General features: G+C 54.2%; 1 protein-coding gene across 10 annotated transcripts in view; it reads left to right on the top strand.

The window, feature by feature from the left end:
- The window catches only part of KLF8 (Kruppel like factor 8), a 96,667-nt gene that overhangs the window by 57,094 nt on the left and 19,454 nt on the right, over positions 1-20,119 (top strand). The window contains exon 2 of one of the 10 annotated variants that reach the window (XM_030576576.1): positions 11,571-11,712. The exons of 7 other annotated variants lie outside the window; for them this stretch is intronic. In XM_030576576.1, coding sequence (XP_030432436.1) covers positions 11,644-11,712 — 69 coding nt within the window. In that variant the 5' untranslated portion in view covers positions 11,571-11,643. Of the gene's footprint in view, positions 1-10,854; positions 11,713-15,031; positions 15,313-20,119 lie in introns of those variants that run through there. 2 more of the 10 variants (XM_030576567.1, XM_030576565.1) reach the window with 2 other exon arrangements.

Genomic DNA, 20,119 nt, shown 5'->3' with positions numbered 1-20,119 from the left:
TCTCCCACTGCCCCTAGCCAGACCATCCCCCACAGCCATTCAGTTCCCTAGCTGCCAGACTCCCCTTACAGCCCCCTGGGTAAAAGCCTGAGCAACCCCTCCCCCCAGGCCTGACAGAGATGTTGCCAGGTGGGGCCCAGCTGGAAATCCAGCAGCAGGGGGAGAGATCCTAGATCAGTGATAAAGCACCTCAACGGGTGGCTGTCAAAGAGGACAAGGCTGGATTGGGCATGGGGGGAAGGAGGCTGTGCTGAGACCCTCCCCTTCTGGAGGAAGAGCCCACAGGTGCTGAAAGGGGAGGGGTAGGGAGTCTGAGATCATGGGAAAAGACTGTGCTGTGGAGGAGATGAAGAATTGTCTGGCCTGGCTTCCTGGGAATAAGCAAAGGGGGGGATGAGAGGGGCTGCCACTTAAGTGATGCCTTGGTGGGGCACTGCTGCTCCCATGGCAGTGTGCTCTCCCTGGCTTTTGGTTTTATAGTTCACATGTTAAGGCACCTTATGGTGTCTTGGTGTCAGGCTCTAAAGCCTCTTCCTGCAAGGCCAGTTTAAGGTGACAGGAGCATTTCACTCTTGCCTCTGAAGTTTGCCCTGGAAACAGGAGCGGAACGTAGGCTGTACTTTAGGGCTTGTCATAGTGGTGTAAGGTAAGGTGTGAATTTCAACTCCTGTAGTCACACCAGTCTAACCCCCGGGTGGACACTCTCATTATCAGGGTTTTCTTTTCTGGTTTCATAGAATCATAGGGTTGGAAGGGACCTCAGGAGATCATCTGTTCCAACTCTCTGCTCAAAGCAGGACCAATCCCCAGATTTTTGCCTCAGATCCCTAGAGTGGCCCCCTCAAGGATTGAGCTCACAACCCTGGGTTTAGCAGGCCAATGCTCAAACCACTGAGTTATCCCTTCCCCCCAAAAACCCTTCCAAAGCAACAGTGGCTAACCTGGAAAAAGGCCCCTCTGATACCACTCGGTATCCACAAGGGGGTGGGTGGTGTCATGCTGGTGTAAATTAGTACAGTGTAGTTAGACTGGTGTAACACCTCTGCAGACAAACCCTTATACTAGCAAGTTATATAGTTTTAACTATCCTGGAGTACATTGCACTCAAGGAGCTGAGAACTCTCTTGGGGTGGGGCAGTAGATGTTGAGGAGTAGTCCCACACACAACCTTAAGGCGTGGCCTATGCTTAAAACCCCCTATCAGTGGAAGAATGCTACCGTTATTCAGGGAGGTGGTGTTCCTACAGCAGTGGAAACACACTCTCTGGTGTTGAAAGCGTCTACGCACCATGGGGTTATGCTGGTGTAGGTATGCTAACATAGCTATGCTGGTATAATCTCCGTAGTGTAGACATATCCTGAAATATAGGGCAGAACCAAGTTTCAGGCATCTCCCAGTGCTCTGGAGTTATGAGTGAGGTCTAAGGTCACTGTAATGACCAGATCCATGACTCAGTGCTCAGTAATAGCACCCACATGGTAGTGCTCTTCAGCACTGAGGGATGATAACCCCATCCCATTCTGAAGGGCCTTTTCTGTTGGACAGCAGCCACCTGAGCAGACAGAAAAGCCCTTGGATTAACATCTAGATAGGTAGGTTATGTGTCACACCCTTAACATTCTAAGTGTTCTGATTTGCTGAGGCGGGATCACGTGACTGCAAGTTGTTTTGCCTTGTTCCTTCCTTTAATTGATCCATAATCTTTGAGCTATTGATTAGGTGGCAATTGAGGAAAACAATGGAGGTTTGACAATTGAGGAAAACAATGGCCAAGAAATCCACTCTGCTAGGGGTGGAGGGGGTCGGGGTCTGTGTCAGGCAGCATGTAGGGCTGGCCCATGCTGAGTTAAAGCAGGTGTCACCCCTGTAATGCTACAGCCAACATGGTCCTGAGGACAGATACAACCTCTGTGGGCCTGTGCCCTTGTGTAAGGTTATCCCAGAGGGTGGGGTTGGCAGTGTTTTTCCTGTGGGCTGTTTTTTTCTGTTGGGTACAGGATGCTGCTCTGAGGCAGTGGGGAGTGGCTGGCAGAAGGGTAGACAGTGATGTCCCTGGCTTGTTGGCTGAAAATTGCTCAGGAGGCTGAGCAGTGCTGTGGGTGGTGATGGTGGAAAACAGAGGCAACAAAAGGAAACAAAGGTAGGCCACCCAAAGGAGGGGCATGGGTGCTGGAGGTACAGGGCAGTGTCCCAGGGGGGCAGGATGTGGTTGAGTGTGTCCGGCTGGTTTGCACACTGCCAGGGATGCTTCCTTTGGCACTGCCAGTCTTACGCTGCCTGTGCATCAGCAGGCTCCTCTGTAACTAGCCTTATTGGGCCTAGTTGGCTGGAAAGCACTAATGGCCCAGAGCAAAAGGGCATGTGAAAGGGGACGTTTTCACCAGTGCAGCCCTGCATGGGGTGGGGGGTGATGGGATGGATTAGGATCGTGTGCACTGGCCTAAAACAAGAGTTGGGGAGCTAGCTGTGTTTTAAATATGGCACCACCCAGCTAAGGATGCGGCATGCATCGTGAAGTAAGGGGCTAACCTGGATCTAAAACTGGGGTCATCAATAAGCAGACTGCCAGTCAAATCCCAACTGTCAGACGTCTTTGAACGTACACTGAAATCCTTTTTTTTTTTCCTTATTATTTTTTAAATTATTATTATTTTCTCTGGAGTCTGGACCTTGACAAAATATAATTGACTACCCCTGATCTAAAACCACTTCTGTAGCTTAGCCCTTTGTGTGGGTTTGATGCCATTTGGGCTCCTGGGCTAGCGGCAGGTGAGCCGAGGATCTGTGTGAGTAGAGGACCCCTGATGCCGCTGTAGATGGGGAGTGCACGCAGGCGTGACTGCCTTGGAAAGCTGTTTGTAAAACTAATGAACACAGCCTCAGGGATGATTCCCCACAAAGGCCCTTTGCCTGGCCAGTGGGATGTATGGATGCTATAGGCTCCCCTCATTAAGTGGACAAGCCCCATCCCTATAGTCCCCATAGATGGGCATACATAGTAAGCCCAGCATGAAGCTAATGAACCTCCCCCAAAAGAGGAATGTGCTTTCATCCCTTTCAGTGCTCTCCCCACCTCCGCCCCGCCCGGGGGACAGGAGACTAGGAGGGATGAGGTTTGGCAAAGACTGGATTGGCTGGGGCTGGGGGGGTGCAGGAAGTGGGTGTGCCCACGGCTCAGCGGGAGCAGGATGGGAATTGACCACTGACCTCAAGCAAAGGTGAGGGTGTGGTAGGATGACCAGATGTCCTGATTTTATAGGGACAGTCCCAATTTTTGGATCTTTTTTCTTATATAGGCTCCTATTACCCTCCACCCCCTGTCCTGATTTTCCACATTTGCTGTCAGGTCACCCTAAGTGGGGAGCTTGTGCTGCCAGGGCCTCTCCCTTGCTGTCTGGAGGGGCAAGAGAGCAACTGGAATGTGCCTGGCTCTGAGTGAGAGATGCTGCTGCAGAAGGGGTGGGAGGATCTCTGGGCAGAGCAGATATTTGAATGTTCACACAAGCCTACTGCATGCCAGAGTCCTTGGAGAGCACTTGGCCCAGCACAGATGGGGCCCAGGCATCTTTACCCTTAGATCCACTGCCAAAAAGGGGTGGCATGGTGGTAAAAGCACTGATGCCCTGTCTCTGCTAGAGCTTCCTGCTGGGCGAGCTGCAGTCCTGGAAGGCTTCACTACAGCCTGAGCACATGTGTTGGAGGGGAAGTTACTCTGATGATGTGCTCCGAGGGTCCCAGCCATGTGAGGGTCTCAAAGCATGTTGCCACGGAAGGGTCACAGTGTCACTGTTCCATTTTAGAGATGGAGGAAACAGATCCGTGGTGAGGGGGAGTGCCTGGGATTAGAACCCCAGTGATTCTGCTTCTTTACTAAGAGGGATATGGAGCCCATCAAGAAGATGTCTTAATGGGCCAGCTGTTATAGATCAGACTCCCTGGGGGTGTTTCCTATTGATTAATGTGATTTTAGTCTCTGCACAGGAGTATTTACTTATTCTGGTTTATTTAAAATGTGCCGCTCCGTGGCTCTTGTTGCATGTCCAAGCATATTCCCCAGCCCGAGCGGGATGTGTTGCAGCTTGTGATTCGAGCAGTAGCTCCCCAGAGCTGGGATAGCAGGGAGGGTGCAGGTCGGGATAGAGGGCTGGGGCAGAGCTGTGTAAGGGCTCAGTGCTGGACAGCAGGGGCTACAGGATGCCAGTTACTCTGCTGATGGCCCCACGTCAGCAGTGGGTTAGGGCTTACAGGGCCGGCTTTAGGAAGTGCAGAGCCCAATTCGAACATTTTCGGCGGGGCCCTGGCAGGCATGACTTAAAAAAAAAAAAGTGGAAAAAAAAGCCTTTCATTTCTTTCATGTATTATTTACTTTCCATAACTATATGAATAATAAAATTATATATTATATACATTGCATCATATATGCTGTTGATTGGCTATTAATGACTGCTGTTTCACATGTGTGGGTCCCCGCCACTCCCTGGGGGTGTGCACATGTGTTGGTCCCAGCTGCTCCCTGCCCCCCTCATTGAAGCAGGTGTGCAGGGTTACTGCCCTGGAAACTGCAGGGCAGCAGTGGACATGGGGCTGGCTGGAGGCAGGGCAGGGGCTGACTGGAGGTAGGGTCTGGCTGCAGGCAGGGCAAGGGGTGTAGGGTGGGCTGGCTTCAGGCAGGGCCACAGGGGGGTGCAGCAGGGGTTTGCAGGGCTGCAGACAGGAGTGTGGGACTGGCTGGCTTCAGGCAGTGGGGTGCAGCAGGGGTTGACTGGAGACAGGGCAGGGTGTGCAGGCTGGGCAGGGTGTGCAGGGCTGGTGCGGGTAGCAGTATGTGTGGGGCTGGCTGGCTTTGGGCAGGGCTGCAGGGGTGTGTGGCAGGGGTTGGCTGGAGACAGGACGGGGTTTGGCAGGGGCTGGCTGTGGGCACGGGGTGCAGAGCTGGCTGCAGGCGGAGGGGCCGGACTGGTGTGGGCAGGTCAGGGGGTGCAGCAGAGGCAGCTAGAACCCCAGCCCTTTAAGTAGCCCCCAAACCCCGTTCTACCCCGCCCCGGACCTTTTAAATAGCTGCGGGAGTGCTGGGGAATGCATGGGGGAGGTGGGGCTCTGGCGGCTATTTAAAGGACCGGGGTGGCAAAGGCAGCTGGAGCCCCGGGCCCTTTAAATAGCCCCCGGAGCCCTGCTCTCCCGTCCGGAGCGCGGCAAAGCCCCGCCGCCCTGCTCTCCCGTCCGGAGCGCGGCAAAGCCCCGCCGCCCTGCTCTCCCGGCCGGAGCACGGCAAAGCCCCGCCGCCCTGCTCTCCCGGCTGGAGCGCGGCAAAGCCCCTCTGCCCCGGCTGGAGCTCTAGCTGGGAGAGTGGGACCACGCCGCGCTCCAGCCGGCACTTCGCTCAAAGGAGCGGGACCATGGAAGACCCCGGAGCAGACCGCAGCTGGGGACCAGGGTAAGTAAAAAAAAAAAATAAAAAAAAATAAAATAAAAAGGTGCCTAAGGCGCGGGGCCCGATTCCCCGGAATTGGCCGAATCGGCCTAAAGCCGGCCCTGAGGGCTTAGATGGCGGGAGGGTTTGCTGGGGATCCCTCTCTGTAGCCTTAGGCCCCTCTTGGATGGATTTGGGGCTCCAGCAGCAGACGTAGATGAAGCAGCCTTGACCTGGCAGGGAAGCCCAGCTGCACACATCTCAGCACTTCATGGGTCAAGACTATAATACAGGACAGGGATTTGGCCCCAAGCCCTTCCCTGGGTGTGGGTTGTTTAAGGTCCACAGCAGCTGGTGTCAGTGCCTCTTCATCTCAGCATAGTCTTTTCTTGCACCCCTTGCTTGTGGTTGGGGGCGGGGAAGGAGGGTGTGTAGGAACATAAGACTATAAGAACGGCCGTACCGTGTCAGACCAAAGGTCCATCTAGCCTAGTATCTGTCTACCGACAGTGGCCAATGCCAGGTGCCCCAGAGGAGGTGACCCTAACAGGCAATGATGAAGTGATCTCTCTCCTGCCATCCATCTCCATCCTCTGACCAACAGAGGGTAGGGACACCATTCTTTACCCATCCTGGCTAATAGCCATTTATGGACTTAACCCATGAATTTATCCAGTTCTCTTTTAAACGCTGTTATAGCCCTAGCCTTCACAACCTCCTCAGGTAAGGAGTTCCACAAGTTGACTGTGTGCTGCATGAAGAAGAACTTCCTTTTATTTGTTTTAAACCTGCTGCCTATTAATTTCATTTGGTGACCCCTAGTTCTTGTATTATGGGAATAAGTAAAAAACTTTTCCTTATCCACTTTCTCCACATCACTCATGATTTTATATACCTCTATCATATCCCCCCTTAGTGTTCTCTTTTCCAAGCTGAAGAGTCCTAGTTTCTTTAATCTTTCCCCATATGGGATCCTCTCCAAACCCCTAATCATTTTAGTTGCCTTTTTCTGAAGCTTTTCTAGTGCTAGAATATCTTTTTTGAGGTGAAGAGACCACATCTGTACACAGTATTCGAGATGTGGGCGTACCATGGATTTATATAAGGGCAATAATATATTCTCAGTCTTATTCTTGATCCCCTTTTTAATAATTCCTAACATCTTGTTTGCTTTTTTGACCGCCTCTGCGCACTGGGTGGACATCTTCAGAGAACTATCCACGATGACTCCAAGATCTTTTGCCTGACTCATGGTAGCTAAATTAGCCCCCATCATATTGTATGTATAGTTGGAGTTATTTTTTCCAATGTGCATTACTTTATATTTATCCACATTAAATTTCATTTGCCATTTTGTTGCCCAATCACTTAGTTTTGTGAGATCTTTTTGAAGTTCTTCACAGTCTGCTTTGGTTTGAAGTATCTTGAGCCCCACTTGGGCTTGTGTGCGAGATGTGCCCATATCCATTCCTGGGAGGGTGTGGCAGGGCAGGGCGGGGAGGGGAATATGCCCAGTCATGGGTATGGATGAGGACATGCCTAGAGCTTTCAGTGTGCCCACACCCATTTACAAGTGGGGTGGGGTCAGAGAGTGCCCATTCTAGTGGGGATAGGAGCTCTGCTGAGCAGAGAAGCTGACCATATCCATTTGCTGGGGAAGAGGGTGGGGCCATGGGCATGCTATGAGTTCCCTCATGATTAGTCTGGAGACACTCATAAGGACTCCATTTGGGTACGAGTGAATTCTCTCCCCCATGTCTCTCCAGGGACTCTGATGGGCTCTCACAGGAATGAAGTGGGCCCAATCATGGGAAAGTGCTGGGGCATAGATGGCTCATGGTAGTTGTCCCTGACCTAAACTCAGCCAAGCCAAGGCCTTTTTTCTTTAGGAAACTGAATAACTTTAAATCTAGGATCAGTCCACTTACCTGGCTGGGGGGAAGGAGGCATCCATGATAGCCTGATCCTACATAAACCAGAGCAAATCTGCTTTCCTTGCATATTGAGGTAGCTTCCAGCCATTGGGTTGGGTTCATAATACCCCCCAAAATCAAGGAGATGATCATGTGTCTAAAGCCTGAAGTGACCAATTTCTCCTCGCCCTTTTCAGAGCTCCCCCGTGGCAGTCCGATGACTGCCCTGGTCCATGATGACCACTGATCTGCTCAGCTGCCATGGCCATCAGGGCTGGTGGACAGGGGCACCCACTGAGTCTCGAATGCAGGGTGCCAGAAGTAGAATTTGGAGTGGGGATTTTCATACACCCAGTGGAAGCTTTGGGATTTCCCCTTAGCCCAGCCTCAGCATGGTACAGGAGGTGGGGTTGCTGCCCAAACCAATTTCTCCCTGCTAGCTAGGCTGGTGAGACATTGAAATAGATCCGAAATCCCTCTGAGGATAGAATGTAGTCATTGTGCTGGCCTTGATGGCAAATGGTGCTCTTGGCGTTGGTGGGGTGACGTCATTGGTTGCCTAATAACCTGGGGTGGCACTGTCTGCATGGCGGCACTGTCTTTGCCTGTTCAGGTTGACTGCTCTAGAAAGTTTCACCTCCAGGGCGGAGCTATTGCTAAGCGTCGTCTCTAGGAGCATATGGCAGTGGGCTGGGGACGTGGAGGGGTCGTTGGTTTGGGAATGGGCATTGCCACACGGGCCAGGCTTTTTCTAGTTAAAGGGATCACAAGGGAACAGAGTGACCTATCAGTGGGAGGTAATGCCCACTGCATCTTTGGATCTGATTTTATCCCTCGCAGCTCAATGCCTCCTGAGACCACCAGCTTCTACTCCCCATATGGCTGGCCCTGGCTGTCTGCCAAGAGGAGCAGACAGAAGTGTGGTGTGTGGCCTCTCTATTGGAGACCTACTTGCCCAGCTTGCAGAATAAGAAAGGAATGGAGCTCCAGCCCCCCGTCCCCCACTCTTCCCCACCCACCTCGACCTCTCATGTCAGCAGCTATGGGATTTATTTCTCCTTCTCACTAGAGATGGGCCCCGAACCAAATCCGCTGCTTCAAAAGACCCCAGGCTTCTCAGCTGGCCCTTCGCCTCCAGCAGCCTGGCCCTGGATTGGGGAAGCCAGGATGTAGGGCTGGTTTGGGTGCAGCTCCACTCGCACAGCTCCGACCCTGTGCTGTGCCCTTTGTGGGCCTGGCCCAACCCAGCGGTGCCTAGTTCCGCGGGAGGCAGCTGCCGGAGCTGTGCTGGCGTTCCAGGCCGGAGCCACTGCGCCAGCCCTGGTGACGTGGGTGAATAGCGGTGCTGGGGGAACACAGGCTCCTCTCTATTCTGCCTTCCCCCACCCCACCCCTCCTGCCCAGCTGGAGCTCCAGAGGGTTTTGTTTGTTCAGCTTGGGAGCTGGGAGGGTGGAGTCAGGGAGGCCTTTCGTTTCCCTGCCTCGCCCACCCCAGAGCCAGGGCAGGGCTCCACTGGAGCCAGCCTGGGCTGGAGAAATAGCCCTGTCAGCAGCAGCAGCCAGGGCCCCCCAGCGCAGTGTCTGGCTCCACACCTCTCAGCTGCTCTGCGTTAGACCACGCTTGGTTTAACCCTTGCCTACCACCCTCATCTGCGTTTTTCAGCCCATCGGGAGGGGCAGATGCTGCCTTTGGAACCAAGTCGCTGAGCCAGCCTCAGGCATGGTGGGAGGTTAAGACTAGGTAGCTGCAGGGGCATTGGAGCCTGGGAGAGTGTGGGTGTAATGGGGAGGGGTTATGAGGGTGTGTGCTTTGGGGAGAGGCCAGTGTATGCAGGTGCAGTGAGATTGTGTGGAATAGAGGTGAAGTGAGGTGCTGGGGGAACATCGGTGTGAGGGTAGGTGGTGGTGATGGTGGTGGGTGTCAGTGCAATGTGGGGAGGTGTAGGGAGGTTCAGTGGGGTATGGGGGGTTTCAACATGGTTCTGTTGTAGGGCGTGTCTGCAGCGGGGGTGTTGTAGGGAGGTGCAGTGGGGTGTTGGGGGTTTCAGTGGGGTGCTGTTGTAGTGTGTGTCAGTGCAGTGGGGGAATGTAGGGAGGTGCTGTGGGGTATCAGGGGTTCAGCATGGTGGTGTTGTTGGGGGGGTGTCAGTGCAAAGAGGGCATTGCAAGTAGGTGGAATGGGATGTTGAGGGTTCAGTGTGGTGTTGTAGGAGGTGTGTCAGTGCAGTGTGTGCGTGGGGTTGTAGTTAGGTGCAGAGTGGTGTCTCAGGAGCATTCAGCCTAGGAAGGTGTGGGGATGTGTGTGTGTGGGGGAAGGCATTGTCTTCCCTACAGCTTCCGAGCCTGTATCTGTTTGGGGTGTGATGACCTTCAGATGTAACTTGTGTCCACACACATATTTGCTGTTACAGTTTCCACCCCATGTCGCCCTTGCCAGCTGCCTCAGCTTGGTGCATCCTTGGCTTCCAGCTTGGCCCACTGTTCATTTGTGCTGGGAACAGACCCCCCTAATGGTACCTGTTCCACCAGCTCGGCTCTTCCTCCCTCCCTGTTGTGTGCACTAGGCAGCCCAGGGACGCTTTGCAGGCACCGCGGGAGAGCTGCCCAGACTTTCCCAGCATGCCCTGCTGCCAGCACGGCTCAGCCATGGGTGCCAGGCAGAAGCAACTCTCTCAAGCTGTGCGTGTCGCGGTCGGGTCGAAGGAGCATTGCCAGCTGGCTGCTGAAACGCTGTTGTGCTTGTAGCACAGACAGGCCCAAATATCCGGCTGATTTGGGTAGGCTGGGCAGTAACCTTTGGTAGCCGACTCTCGGCTGGGAGGCAGGCTGCATGCCCAACGGGTTGGCATCGGTTGTCTGCTCCCCTGAAGCAGGCAGCCCCAGCTGTTTGATTTTAAGACACTGCAGTCCTGCCTCTTAAGAACCTGCCTTGGTGTAAGTCAATTAGAGATGGTGATGGCTCAACGCTGTCTGCTCCTGGGCCCTCTCCCCTGCCCCAGGCTTCAGGGAAGGGTGGACTAGGGCGAGTTCCCTCATCACCCCATCCCACAAGGAGCCCTGAAGGGTCCTGTCTTTTAAGGTCTTAACCCAGGGCGCGGTTAAAGGGGAGGGTTTGCATGTGTGAGTCTCTCTGTTGCCCCGCTCCCACCTGGTGTGCGTGCCCCGCACATGGCTTGAAGGGAAGGTTGGGGGTGTCACAGGGCCATCCCCTCTTAGCACAAGCCCTGAGGGGAATCTGCTAGCCAGACGTGCATTGGACTGCCTTTCTGCTGAGAGGGGAGGCTGCAGACTACAGGTTCCCTCCCTTCCCTGGAGGACAGCGTGCAGCAGATCTCTCTCTTTTAAGGGGAGCCTTTGATTACTCCCCGTCAATCCCCTCCCGTCTGTCCCCTTGCGGGGAGCACACCATGACCTCCCCGTCCTTGCTGGATCTCGCGCACTTGCCGTTGCCATGGCGAGCATTGTGTCTAAATATTGCAACCAGTTGTCAGGCTGCCTTTCCCTGCCTGCCCCTTCCTGGCTTCCGAAGCGCCGGGTGCTCGCTGGCGGAACGACCCACTTTGCTGCAGCTCCTGCCTGGGTGCCAAGGGATGGAGGCTGGGGGAAGAAGCCAAACGCTGCCCCACGAGGCCTCCTCACCTGGGGACAGGCGGACTGGCATGCTTTGGCGGCAGGGGAGGAGCCGGCAGCCGCAGGCTTGGCTTGGCAATCAGCCCCTCCCTTCCCTCCCCTGTCTGCAGCCCCTCCCTTTTAAGGAGCTCCACCCAGGGTCAGGCCAGGGTGGAGCTGTCAGACTATTCACACCTCACAGCTCAGGACTGGCAGGCTAGACACGCCAGCAGCAGGCAGCTCTTTATTCAGAGAGAGACTCCTCTGTGGAGGAGCAGAGCTCTGCTTCCCGGTTGTGCGTCTCTGTGGAAGGCTGAAGGCGTGGGCCTGTGCAGACCCTGACGTGAACATGTATCGATAATAAGGAGCCGCTGTCGGGCCACGTCTCTCCCTTTTAAAAAAAAAAAAATTCCCCTTCCTCATTCTTCCATTCACCGGAGAGGTGTGTGGGGCAGAGACTTGGCCGAGGATCTAGGGACCTCAACAGCGTGCCAAGTTGCCAGGCATACAGGCCGGAGGAGGTGAGGGAGAACAGGGGACCCACCCTGACCACCAGTCGGCAGAGCCCTGGGTTTTGCAGGAGGACCCCGACTGCACCCACACGGGCTGGTATCCCACCTCCTTTGCCTGCTCCCAGCTGCCAGGAACGGGAGCGTTGTGCGGACCTCGCGCGTGGTGAGGGGCAGCCGTCTGGAGCCCGGCTCAGGAGCATGATCCTCCCCGCAGACAGCATGAGCGCCGTGCAGTACCGGAGGAGCCCACCGCGTGCCGGCTGGGCGGTAAGTGGCTGGCTGGTTCTCTGGCAGGGGGCCGGGATGCTCCCCTCGGGGCAGGCAGCAATGCTGGGGTGGCATTTTCCACTCTTGTGCTCCAGGGCTGCATGGTGTAGGCAAGCTACTTCCTGGGGGGTCAGGATATCTCCCCAAGCCCCCCATTTCATCCAGGCCCTCGCCAGGTACATCCCCAGGCCCACCCTTCTCCTTTTTAACAGGCTTTATCTCCCCACCATTCACACATGCACCAGTCCTGGGCATGGCCCCAGTTATCCCTCCCCCAACTCTGCCATAGCAGCCCTGGAGAGGAGGGGGGGCACCCACTGGGCCTTAAAGCCATGGGGTGGGGGTGGGGCAGCTTTGCCTTGCTCAGCCCTGGAGGGCTCTGATTCTCAGTCTCCTTTGGACTCTGAGGGCGGGCGGGTGTGTGCAGAGAGGGGGATGGGTGTGTGCCTCTCTCCTCCCCAAAAGCCAGTGCATGGGAAGCCAAAGCGGAAAGACCTCCAGGGGGCTGTAAGGCCAGAGGCAGCAGGGTGCACTGCCCCTTTAAGAGAGGGCTGGGACATGGGGGACCTTTAAGGAACAGACGGGAGAACAATTTGTGGCTTATGCTCTGCTCCTTTAAGGAGGGGAGGAGGAGGAAGGTGTGCCGCACCCACTCGCCTCCCCTCCTCTTTAAGAGTCTGATGCCCTCAGCTGACACTGGGTGGCAGCAGCAGGAGGGAGGCCTGGCAGGGAGAAGGGGTGTTTGGGCTGGATTCCAGGTTTCATTGTGGTCCAGAATATGTACACACCTCCCTCCACAGGGGTCCCCCAGTGTGGATGGAAGGTTTGCACAGAGACCAAGGGGGACTCGCGGCTAACGTGGTGGTTATTGCATTGTGCATCATGTAGTGGGGGATCTGCTCCCCATCAGAGCCCTGCCACTGCCCCTTTGTCTCTTTTCCTTTACCTCACCCTCTTCTCTTTTTCCACCTCTACATTTCCTCCCCTGCAGCAGGTCCCAGTTCCCACCTCTGGAGGGCACCACTCCCCCCCCGCCCCCATTTCCCATTCCATCCAGCCCTGGAATAGCGAATATTGCCGTAAAAGTGTTTTCATTAGGCCTTAAAGCTGACACCCCAGTGAGATTAGTAGGGGGCAGGGCTGTTCACCCCTTGGAGTTATTGTTTAAGGCTGTCTGCAGACTCAGGCAGATCTTGTGCCTTCTCTGTGCACTCAGGCCCATTTTATTTCTGCAGCTAGGAGAGCTAGAAACATACTTTAAATGAACCCCACAATTCTGCACAGCCTGAACATGCGTCATGTGGGCCACACCAATACTGCACGAGGCTGGATCTGGCCTGCGGGCTTCATGTTGGATGCCCCTGGTATAGATAGAGTCAGGGACCTCCCTGCTGCTGAAGCCCTTGGGAAGGAGGGATAAAAGAATGTTTGTTTTTCTTTCTCCTGAGTGATGCCCCCAACTGCTCCCAAGAAGCCCTTCTCCGTGCTGCCCCCCAGCCAGACAGGCCAGTCTGGGGAGCTCTGGGAAGGGCCCTCCTGGAGGATACACAAGCAGTGCTGAGCTGTTATGTCCCTTGCCTATTCACACTTGTGAGATCGTTGAGGATGAGGACGGGGCTAGTGGGAGGATCTGCGGTGCCCCTGTGGGACTGGCCATGTGTGAAGTTTCCCAACTTCAGATCTCCCTTCTCCACGAGAGCCCTTCTGAGCTCCACACTGAGGCCCCAGCTCCACCAGAAGCCATTCCCAGCTGCTTTGAGTCCCAAAGAAAGTGTGTCCTTGGCTATGGTTTGGACAGGGATGGGATTGGGGCCTCTCTCCCCATGGTCACTAGAGTTTGTCCTGTCCTGGTTAGGAGGGACAAAGATCCATCAGCAGCTGGTGGATCTCTGCTGAGCCCAGTGGCAAATGGGGCCAGGTGTTCCCAGCTGGCAGCAGTGGTGGACCCCAGGTGGGTGCAGGTGGAACTCTGCCCGCCCCTGGGGCAGTGCTCTCTCTCTCTAGGTCAGAACTTCAGCCGGGACTGGTATATGGGAAGCCTGAGCTGTCCCTGTGCCTTGGAGACACGGAGGACTTGAGGCTCCAGCGTTGTCACTGAAAGCCTATCAGGCCTTTCCCATGCCCTCTCCCCCGTGGTATGGCCTGGCGATCACCAGGTATGCTGAGCCTGCTGTGGAGCCGAATGCTGGGTGTATGCAAAGCTGTTTCCCAAGGCAGAATCCTGAGCCCTTTGTTTTATGAGCTACTTCTAATGCTGAATGTCATCCCATTGTGGCCTCCACGGCTTCTCCACCAGAGCTCGACCAGCACCTGATTACATGGAAAGGTAATGTCAGGACAGTGCTTAGAGGACGGGATGAAAATAAACTCCCCTTAAAGCAGTGGGTGCAGCTGTTTGGATACATTTCTTCCCCCTCCCCCCTTGTGTTTATCTCTTCTCTGGGGACCAGGAGCTTTGCATTCATGAGTAACCAAATCTCCACATGTTGCCTGCAACCCCTGCTGCTCCAGTCTCTTCAGGTTCCCATATGCACTTCCCCCTCCACGTTGGTGTCCTCTGCAAATCTGGTTACTGCTGAGTCAAGGAAAACCAGACAAAGAAATCCATAGGGACCTCGGGGCCCCAAGTTCTGCTGTTTCAGGATCCCCCCAAGTGTCTTTGGCTGGACTACTAACAACTAGCAGGAAGCTTCCTCTAGCTAACAATGCTGCCCTTTAAATGATCATTCCTGGGCCATCACAGTTCCAACGCCATTGAGGGGAATGAGGCAATTCACAGCTCTCAGAGCTATTGTCTCAGGCTCTCTGCAGACATAGGGCATGTCCACACTTAAAGCACTGCGCGTCTGTAGACACTCCCATCAGGAGAGATGGCAGTAGCCTAGTGTTGTCTACACTCGGGTAACTATGGTGTGGATTTTACACATTCCTGATCGATGTAGTTATGCCAACCCAATTTTCTAGTGTAGACCAGACCTGTGCTAACTTGACTCAAACCAGGTGTAAACTGATTGAAGTGTGCGCACATTAGGCGGATGCAGTGGTTAGGCTACAATTGATTAATCAGTGCAGCCTTTTCTGTCTACATATGGTCTTACTTACTTTAGTGCAAACTGAAATTCTGGAGCATCAGATGACAACTTGGCAGAGATACTGGGATTGTCAGTCCAACCCCAGAGTTACAAATCCCATCATACTAACCCTAACTCAGGGGTTTATTCCAGTTTTGCTAACCACAGCTATATAGTATCTCCCTACATTTCCCCAGCAGTTTCAGCTGGATATGGGATTGTTGGGCAATTGCTAGGATCATCTGGGTAGATCTTACTTAACTACCTGCCATTGCAGGGGTCTCGGCATTGGTGCACATTGGTCCCTCCTGTTTTCTGCCCATGGGCTGCAGTACTTCGGTTGAATTCTGGGATTTGTGCTTGATGTGATATACAGCGAGTCAGACTGGATGCTCTGACACTTTCTGTTCCGGCACTTCCTGTCCTGAACTCTTGCGGAATGTTGCTGTTGAACAGTGGCCACATTTCACTCCAGAGGTGGCTGCATTGTGCGTGTGGAATGGCCCTTGGGGATGAGCACTATAGAAATGTAAGTTTCTGTGGCTTTGAGTGTGATACCTGAATCTCTGCTGGATGCCAGTGAGAGGAAACATGGGGAATGAGGCTGCTGTTGCAAGTGGTGCTAATCCTGTGTCTGATAGGGAGTTCTGGGGTGCAGTATGTTAATACAGCTCCTGTGTTTGTTTTTTCCCCCTTGGTGCTGTTTGTGTGGGGGGGTGGGGGAAGGAGAAGGGGGCCGCTGAAGCAGACTGGAGAGGCAATTCCATTCCATGGGCCTCATCTCTTGCTTTAGGAAGGAGCTAGGGCTTTGAAGTGCATGGGTGTGGGACAGTAGGTTTGGCTCTGTGTCAGGTCTGGTATGCTTTTCTCTGCTGTGCATGGATCCGCCTCCTGCATCCCCAAGGAAATAGCGAGAGTGAGCTAGGAAACTCTCATCTCAGCTGAGCTTGGATACCCCAGCAATGAGCATGTTATAAATACACTGCTAGGATTCTGCAGACTGGATTTCAAGCCCCGCATTGATGCTTAGGACCTGTGGTGTGTTTGTGCCGGGCCTGTGGAATGCTGTGGTGGAAATTGCTGGTCTCCCAGTGCTGTTAGCCTCCAGTATAAAGGGCTTTGCTGCATCTTGGCTTGTAGTTTCCTGGCATCTCTATATCTGCTGATCCCTGGGATCTGAGAGGCTCGTGATGTTTCCTGCTTTGGAGCCACTTCTGAATGCAACCCTTCCCTTGGTTCCCATGACCTTTGACCCTTGGTGCTGGGAGCCTGGGATCTCCCTGCTGTGAGGCCTCCTTGCCCTTCTTGGAATCTGGGGTGACCATTAGCCCCATGGTAAGGTCACTGAAGCTGGTGCTGGTTGGAAGGCTGGACTGGGCTGCTAGTTTGCTACCAGCTGTTGTAGGACATCTTGTGGGGGTCCTTCTAGATGGGTTTTCTGTGGGGTCTCTGTATCTTGCCCGTGGGATCAATGTGCTCTGTTGGCTTTGTCCACACTAAGCATCTGTGCTCCAAATTCCCCATGGTTGCTAACACCTGGGTCAGATCCCCCAGATGTAGCGATGATAGGAGCCCTAGTATAGCTTAGGCACTAGCATCTTCCTGGCTGCTTGTCCAGACAGAGCCCTTGAGCTGTTTGCTGGCATAGTGCATAGTGGCTCACTGCCGAAGGGGACAGCTGGATCTCAGTCACCCTGGTCCTGTGGAGTCACAGGACCACATGGCAATGCAGTGAGGCAGCACAACAGCAGGATAATGTGGTGTTCACCGCACAGTGATTTCCAGACCTTCTTCATGCCAGATGAGCTGCTGCTTGCTGGATAGAAGCCTAGCTGGCAGCCCTTTGCGTTGCCCCCCTCCATGCCTCCCGGCCTCTGCATCAAGAGTTGGTCTGGGGTCTGTTGCTGTTCATTTGCAACTGATTAAATGTTAAAAGCAGCTCCCCATCTCGCTCGTTTGAGGGGCATTGGGCTCCCCATTCACACTTTCCCAGGGAGGTTGAGGCAGGTTTGTAGGTGCTCCTGGAGGTCACCTCCTTCAAAGGAGCCTGCTGGGTTCCTGACCTGGGGCTTGAGGATCCCAGTCCTCCATTTCTGGGGCTGTGGGAACACAGCTTGCTCAGTGGCAGGTTGAGGACTCATAGACTCATAGACTCTAGGACTGGAAGGGACCTCGAGAGGTCATCGAGTCCAGTCCCCTGCCCTCATGGCAGGACCAAATACTGTCTAGACCATCCCTAATAGACATTTATCTAACCTACTCTTAAATATCTCCAGAGATGGAGATTCCACAACTTCCCTAGGCAATCTATTCCAGTGTTTAACTACCCTGACAGTTAGGAACTTTTTCCTAATGTCCAACCTAAATCTCCCTTGCTGCAGTTTAAGCCTGTTGTTATAAGCCTGTGTTGTCTTGGAATTCATAGTCCCGTTCCACAGCTCCCAGGGCCACATGCTGTGACTAATTGGTAGCAACTGTGATACTCCAACAACATAGACCACTACCAGGTGAGCTCAAGGAGAATCTCCTTTTGCTGATTAATGTCTAGGGACTATGACAGAACTTGGACAGTTCTGACTACATCCGGTAGTGGTGCTCAAACACAGACTGGCCATTTAGGTCAATAACCAGGGAATGGTACCCCTGAATCAGAGGCCCCCAGGGGAGAGCTACAGGATTCCTATGCTGCTTTGGAGTCCCCTAGTGGTTAATGACTGATGGTCTCTGGCACATGCATCCCACTTGCTGGTTGAAAGCTACAGCTCCTTGTAGCCCATGGCAACTTCCTGTCTAACCCCTCTCCTGCTGTGCTGAGCCGCAGATGGGGTGGGAAATGGTGCTCGTGGCTGATGATTTCAGAGCTAGCTGACCTAGGCTGCTGTTCCGCAGCATGCACAACCATTCTGGGCGGATTTCCAGGTGATTGCAAGGAAATGTCAAACCAGCATATCTTGGTTCTCGCACATCACCTAATCTGCACAGGGATCTGTGCACCACGAGGCAGCGAACAGCTCTGCCTTATGTGGAGAGCTCATGCTCTTTTGGGGGCTCAATTCAGCTTCCTTTGACATCCGTGCCCAATATCCCGTTGACTCCAGTGATAGCCAGTTGGAGCCATCACTCCTTTTTTTTCCTTAAGGGACGTGGTTTAAAAAAAAAAATCTTCCTTCAATAAACTGCAGAGTGGGGTCTAAACCCTCCTGCTTCAGCGCATAGCCGCGGGGGCTGGGAGGAAATATCATGTAGGGGCATGTTCTCCCATAACTGTCTCTTGCGGGGTGTCTTGCGCATCTCTCTGAAGAGACAGGATACCAGGCTGGGTGGACTCATTGGTCTGGTCTAGTCTGGCATTTCCTATGCTCCTGGTATTCCTGCTAACAGGTTAGATGATATGCAACAAAATAGCTTTAACCATGGATTTCTTTTTAATGGCTGAGGCAGCTGGCATCAAATTCAACCCATCAGGCACTTTGGAACAGGGCTGGTCAGTTTCACGTTCCGTCTCCAGTCTGTTTTTCTCTGACCGTAGCCCAAAGCTTCAGTATTTGGAATCCCAGCCAGGGAATATTTAAATTCACTCACTGCTCAAGGGGAAAGAAATATCCTTAGAACTTTAACTCACAAAATCCTATCCACATATGTTTGTGTTAAGTAAGCTTCCTAAGCGTTAACAGCTCGTACCACTGGGTCTTGAAAGGCTCTGCTCCTGCCAACTTCCCTTTGCGTAGGTAGGTCTGCTCTGTGTTTGGATTCTGCCTGGGTCGAACAGAACCAGCCTGACTGCCCCTTCGCCCCAGACTCAATCCGTAACTCCTCACACACACATCCCTTGTCACCACTGCTCTTTGTATATTTCATGCTGCTTCCTCCCAGCTCCTGAATATGCAGAAATACCCCAAGAGAGGCTGAGCTTGTGAGACTTCCAGCCTGGCTCTGCAGGCCCAAAAGACACTGTGAGTTCAGAATGGTATATCATTAGGGGCATCTCTGGATCCTTTCAATGGTGGCCCCTTGTTGTTGCAATGAGAGTTGGCCTGCATTGGCCATGTGCTGTCCCTGGTGGCCCAGAGCGGTAGTGCCTGATTGACTACAACAGCTTGCTTCCACTCTTGGACCCAGCCTCTGTTCTCTCGAGCTTGGAGGCTGGTGGGGGTGATGCACTCAGCCCCTGGCAGTAGAGGGGGCGGAGAGCAGCATGGGGCAGCTTGCTCAGTGATGTGCAGAGTGGCGTGTGCAGGGAGGCATTAACAGGGAGGGGACGGGGGGTGCTCTGTGGAATCCCATCCTGGTGTCTGGTTTTGGAGAAGGATGTGAAGCGAAAGGCCTGACAGCAACTGTTGTGGATGGTTTTGTCAGAGACACCTGCACTGCACAGAGCGGGACTGACAGGAGAGGCAGGGCTGGCTGGGAGATAAAAGGCTTGGGGGAGCTGGGGGGCCTGGATCAAAGGGAAATCTGTGCTCCGCCTGGCTGGAGGAGCCTGGGTGTGGAAAGCAGATGGGAAGGGAAACGGAGGGATAGCTGAATGAGGCCATAAATCTCCAGGCGCGTTGGATGGGCTGTGGCAGGGAAGGACTCTGTGGGGTGGATCAGCCAGTCTGTAGACTAGGGGGTGGGTGGCTTGAACCAGGGGGCTTCTAACCCCCCTGGGATTCAAGCCCAGCTCTGTCTGTAACTGCTGGGGGGAGGCACAGCCTGCAGAGTGCAGCTAATCCCTAGCCTGGCTGACGCCCTGAGTGGAGCCTGGGGCTGCACATAGCCAATGGGGCTAACCTGGCTGCCAGAGGGAGGGGGAGGGGAGAGGCAAGCAGCCAGGCAGGCTCTCAACAGGATCTCTGTGTGGGTGGCTCCGCTCAGGGAGTGACAGCCGTGGGTTGGGCCCGCCTCAGCTTGCCTGCCAAAGGAAGGATTTGTTTTGTCATCAGGCCCTGCAAGGGCTTGGGTCGCGGCCAGGCAGCACATCAGAACTGGCCAGGACACTGCATCTATCCAGAGCAGTGGCCTGTATGGCCAGGGTCCTTGGTGCGTGGAGGTGACAGTGACAGGGACTGCGGGAGGGTGGTTCAGGGCTGGGCTAGGGTGTGAGTCTGACCATCTCATCCTAGCGTTCCCCCTCCCTCCCTCCCTTTGGGATCTGAAGAGAGGGCTGCATCTGAGCCTCTGGCTCCCCTGGACATGCCTCCCCTCCCAGCCACGCCTACAGCCCTTGCAAATATTTGGGCGGCTGGCACGCATCCTGCTCCTCCCCCCACCCGGGCATTAGCTGCCAGTGCTCCTGGGCTCTATGCTAGGTGGTGACAACTTCTGCCACCACTGAGTCCCTGCTGCTTCCTGGT

The sequence above is a fragment of the Gopherus evgoodei genome, chromosome 9 (assembly GCF_007399415.2).
Source record: "Gopherus evgoodei ecotype Sinaloan lineage chromosome 9, rGopEvg1_v1.p, whole genome shotgun sequence".
Lineage (NCBI taxonomy): Eukaryota > Metazoa > Chordata > Testudines > Testudinidae > Gopherus > Gopherus evgoodei.
The sequence above is the reverse complement of the archived record's forward strand: the minus strand, read 5'-3'. Positions and strand labels throughout refer to the sequence as shown.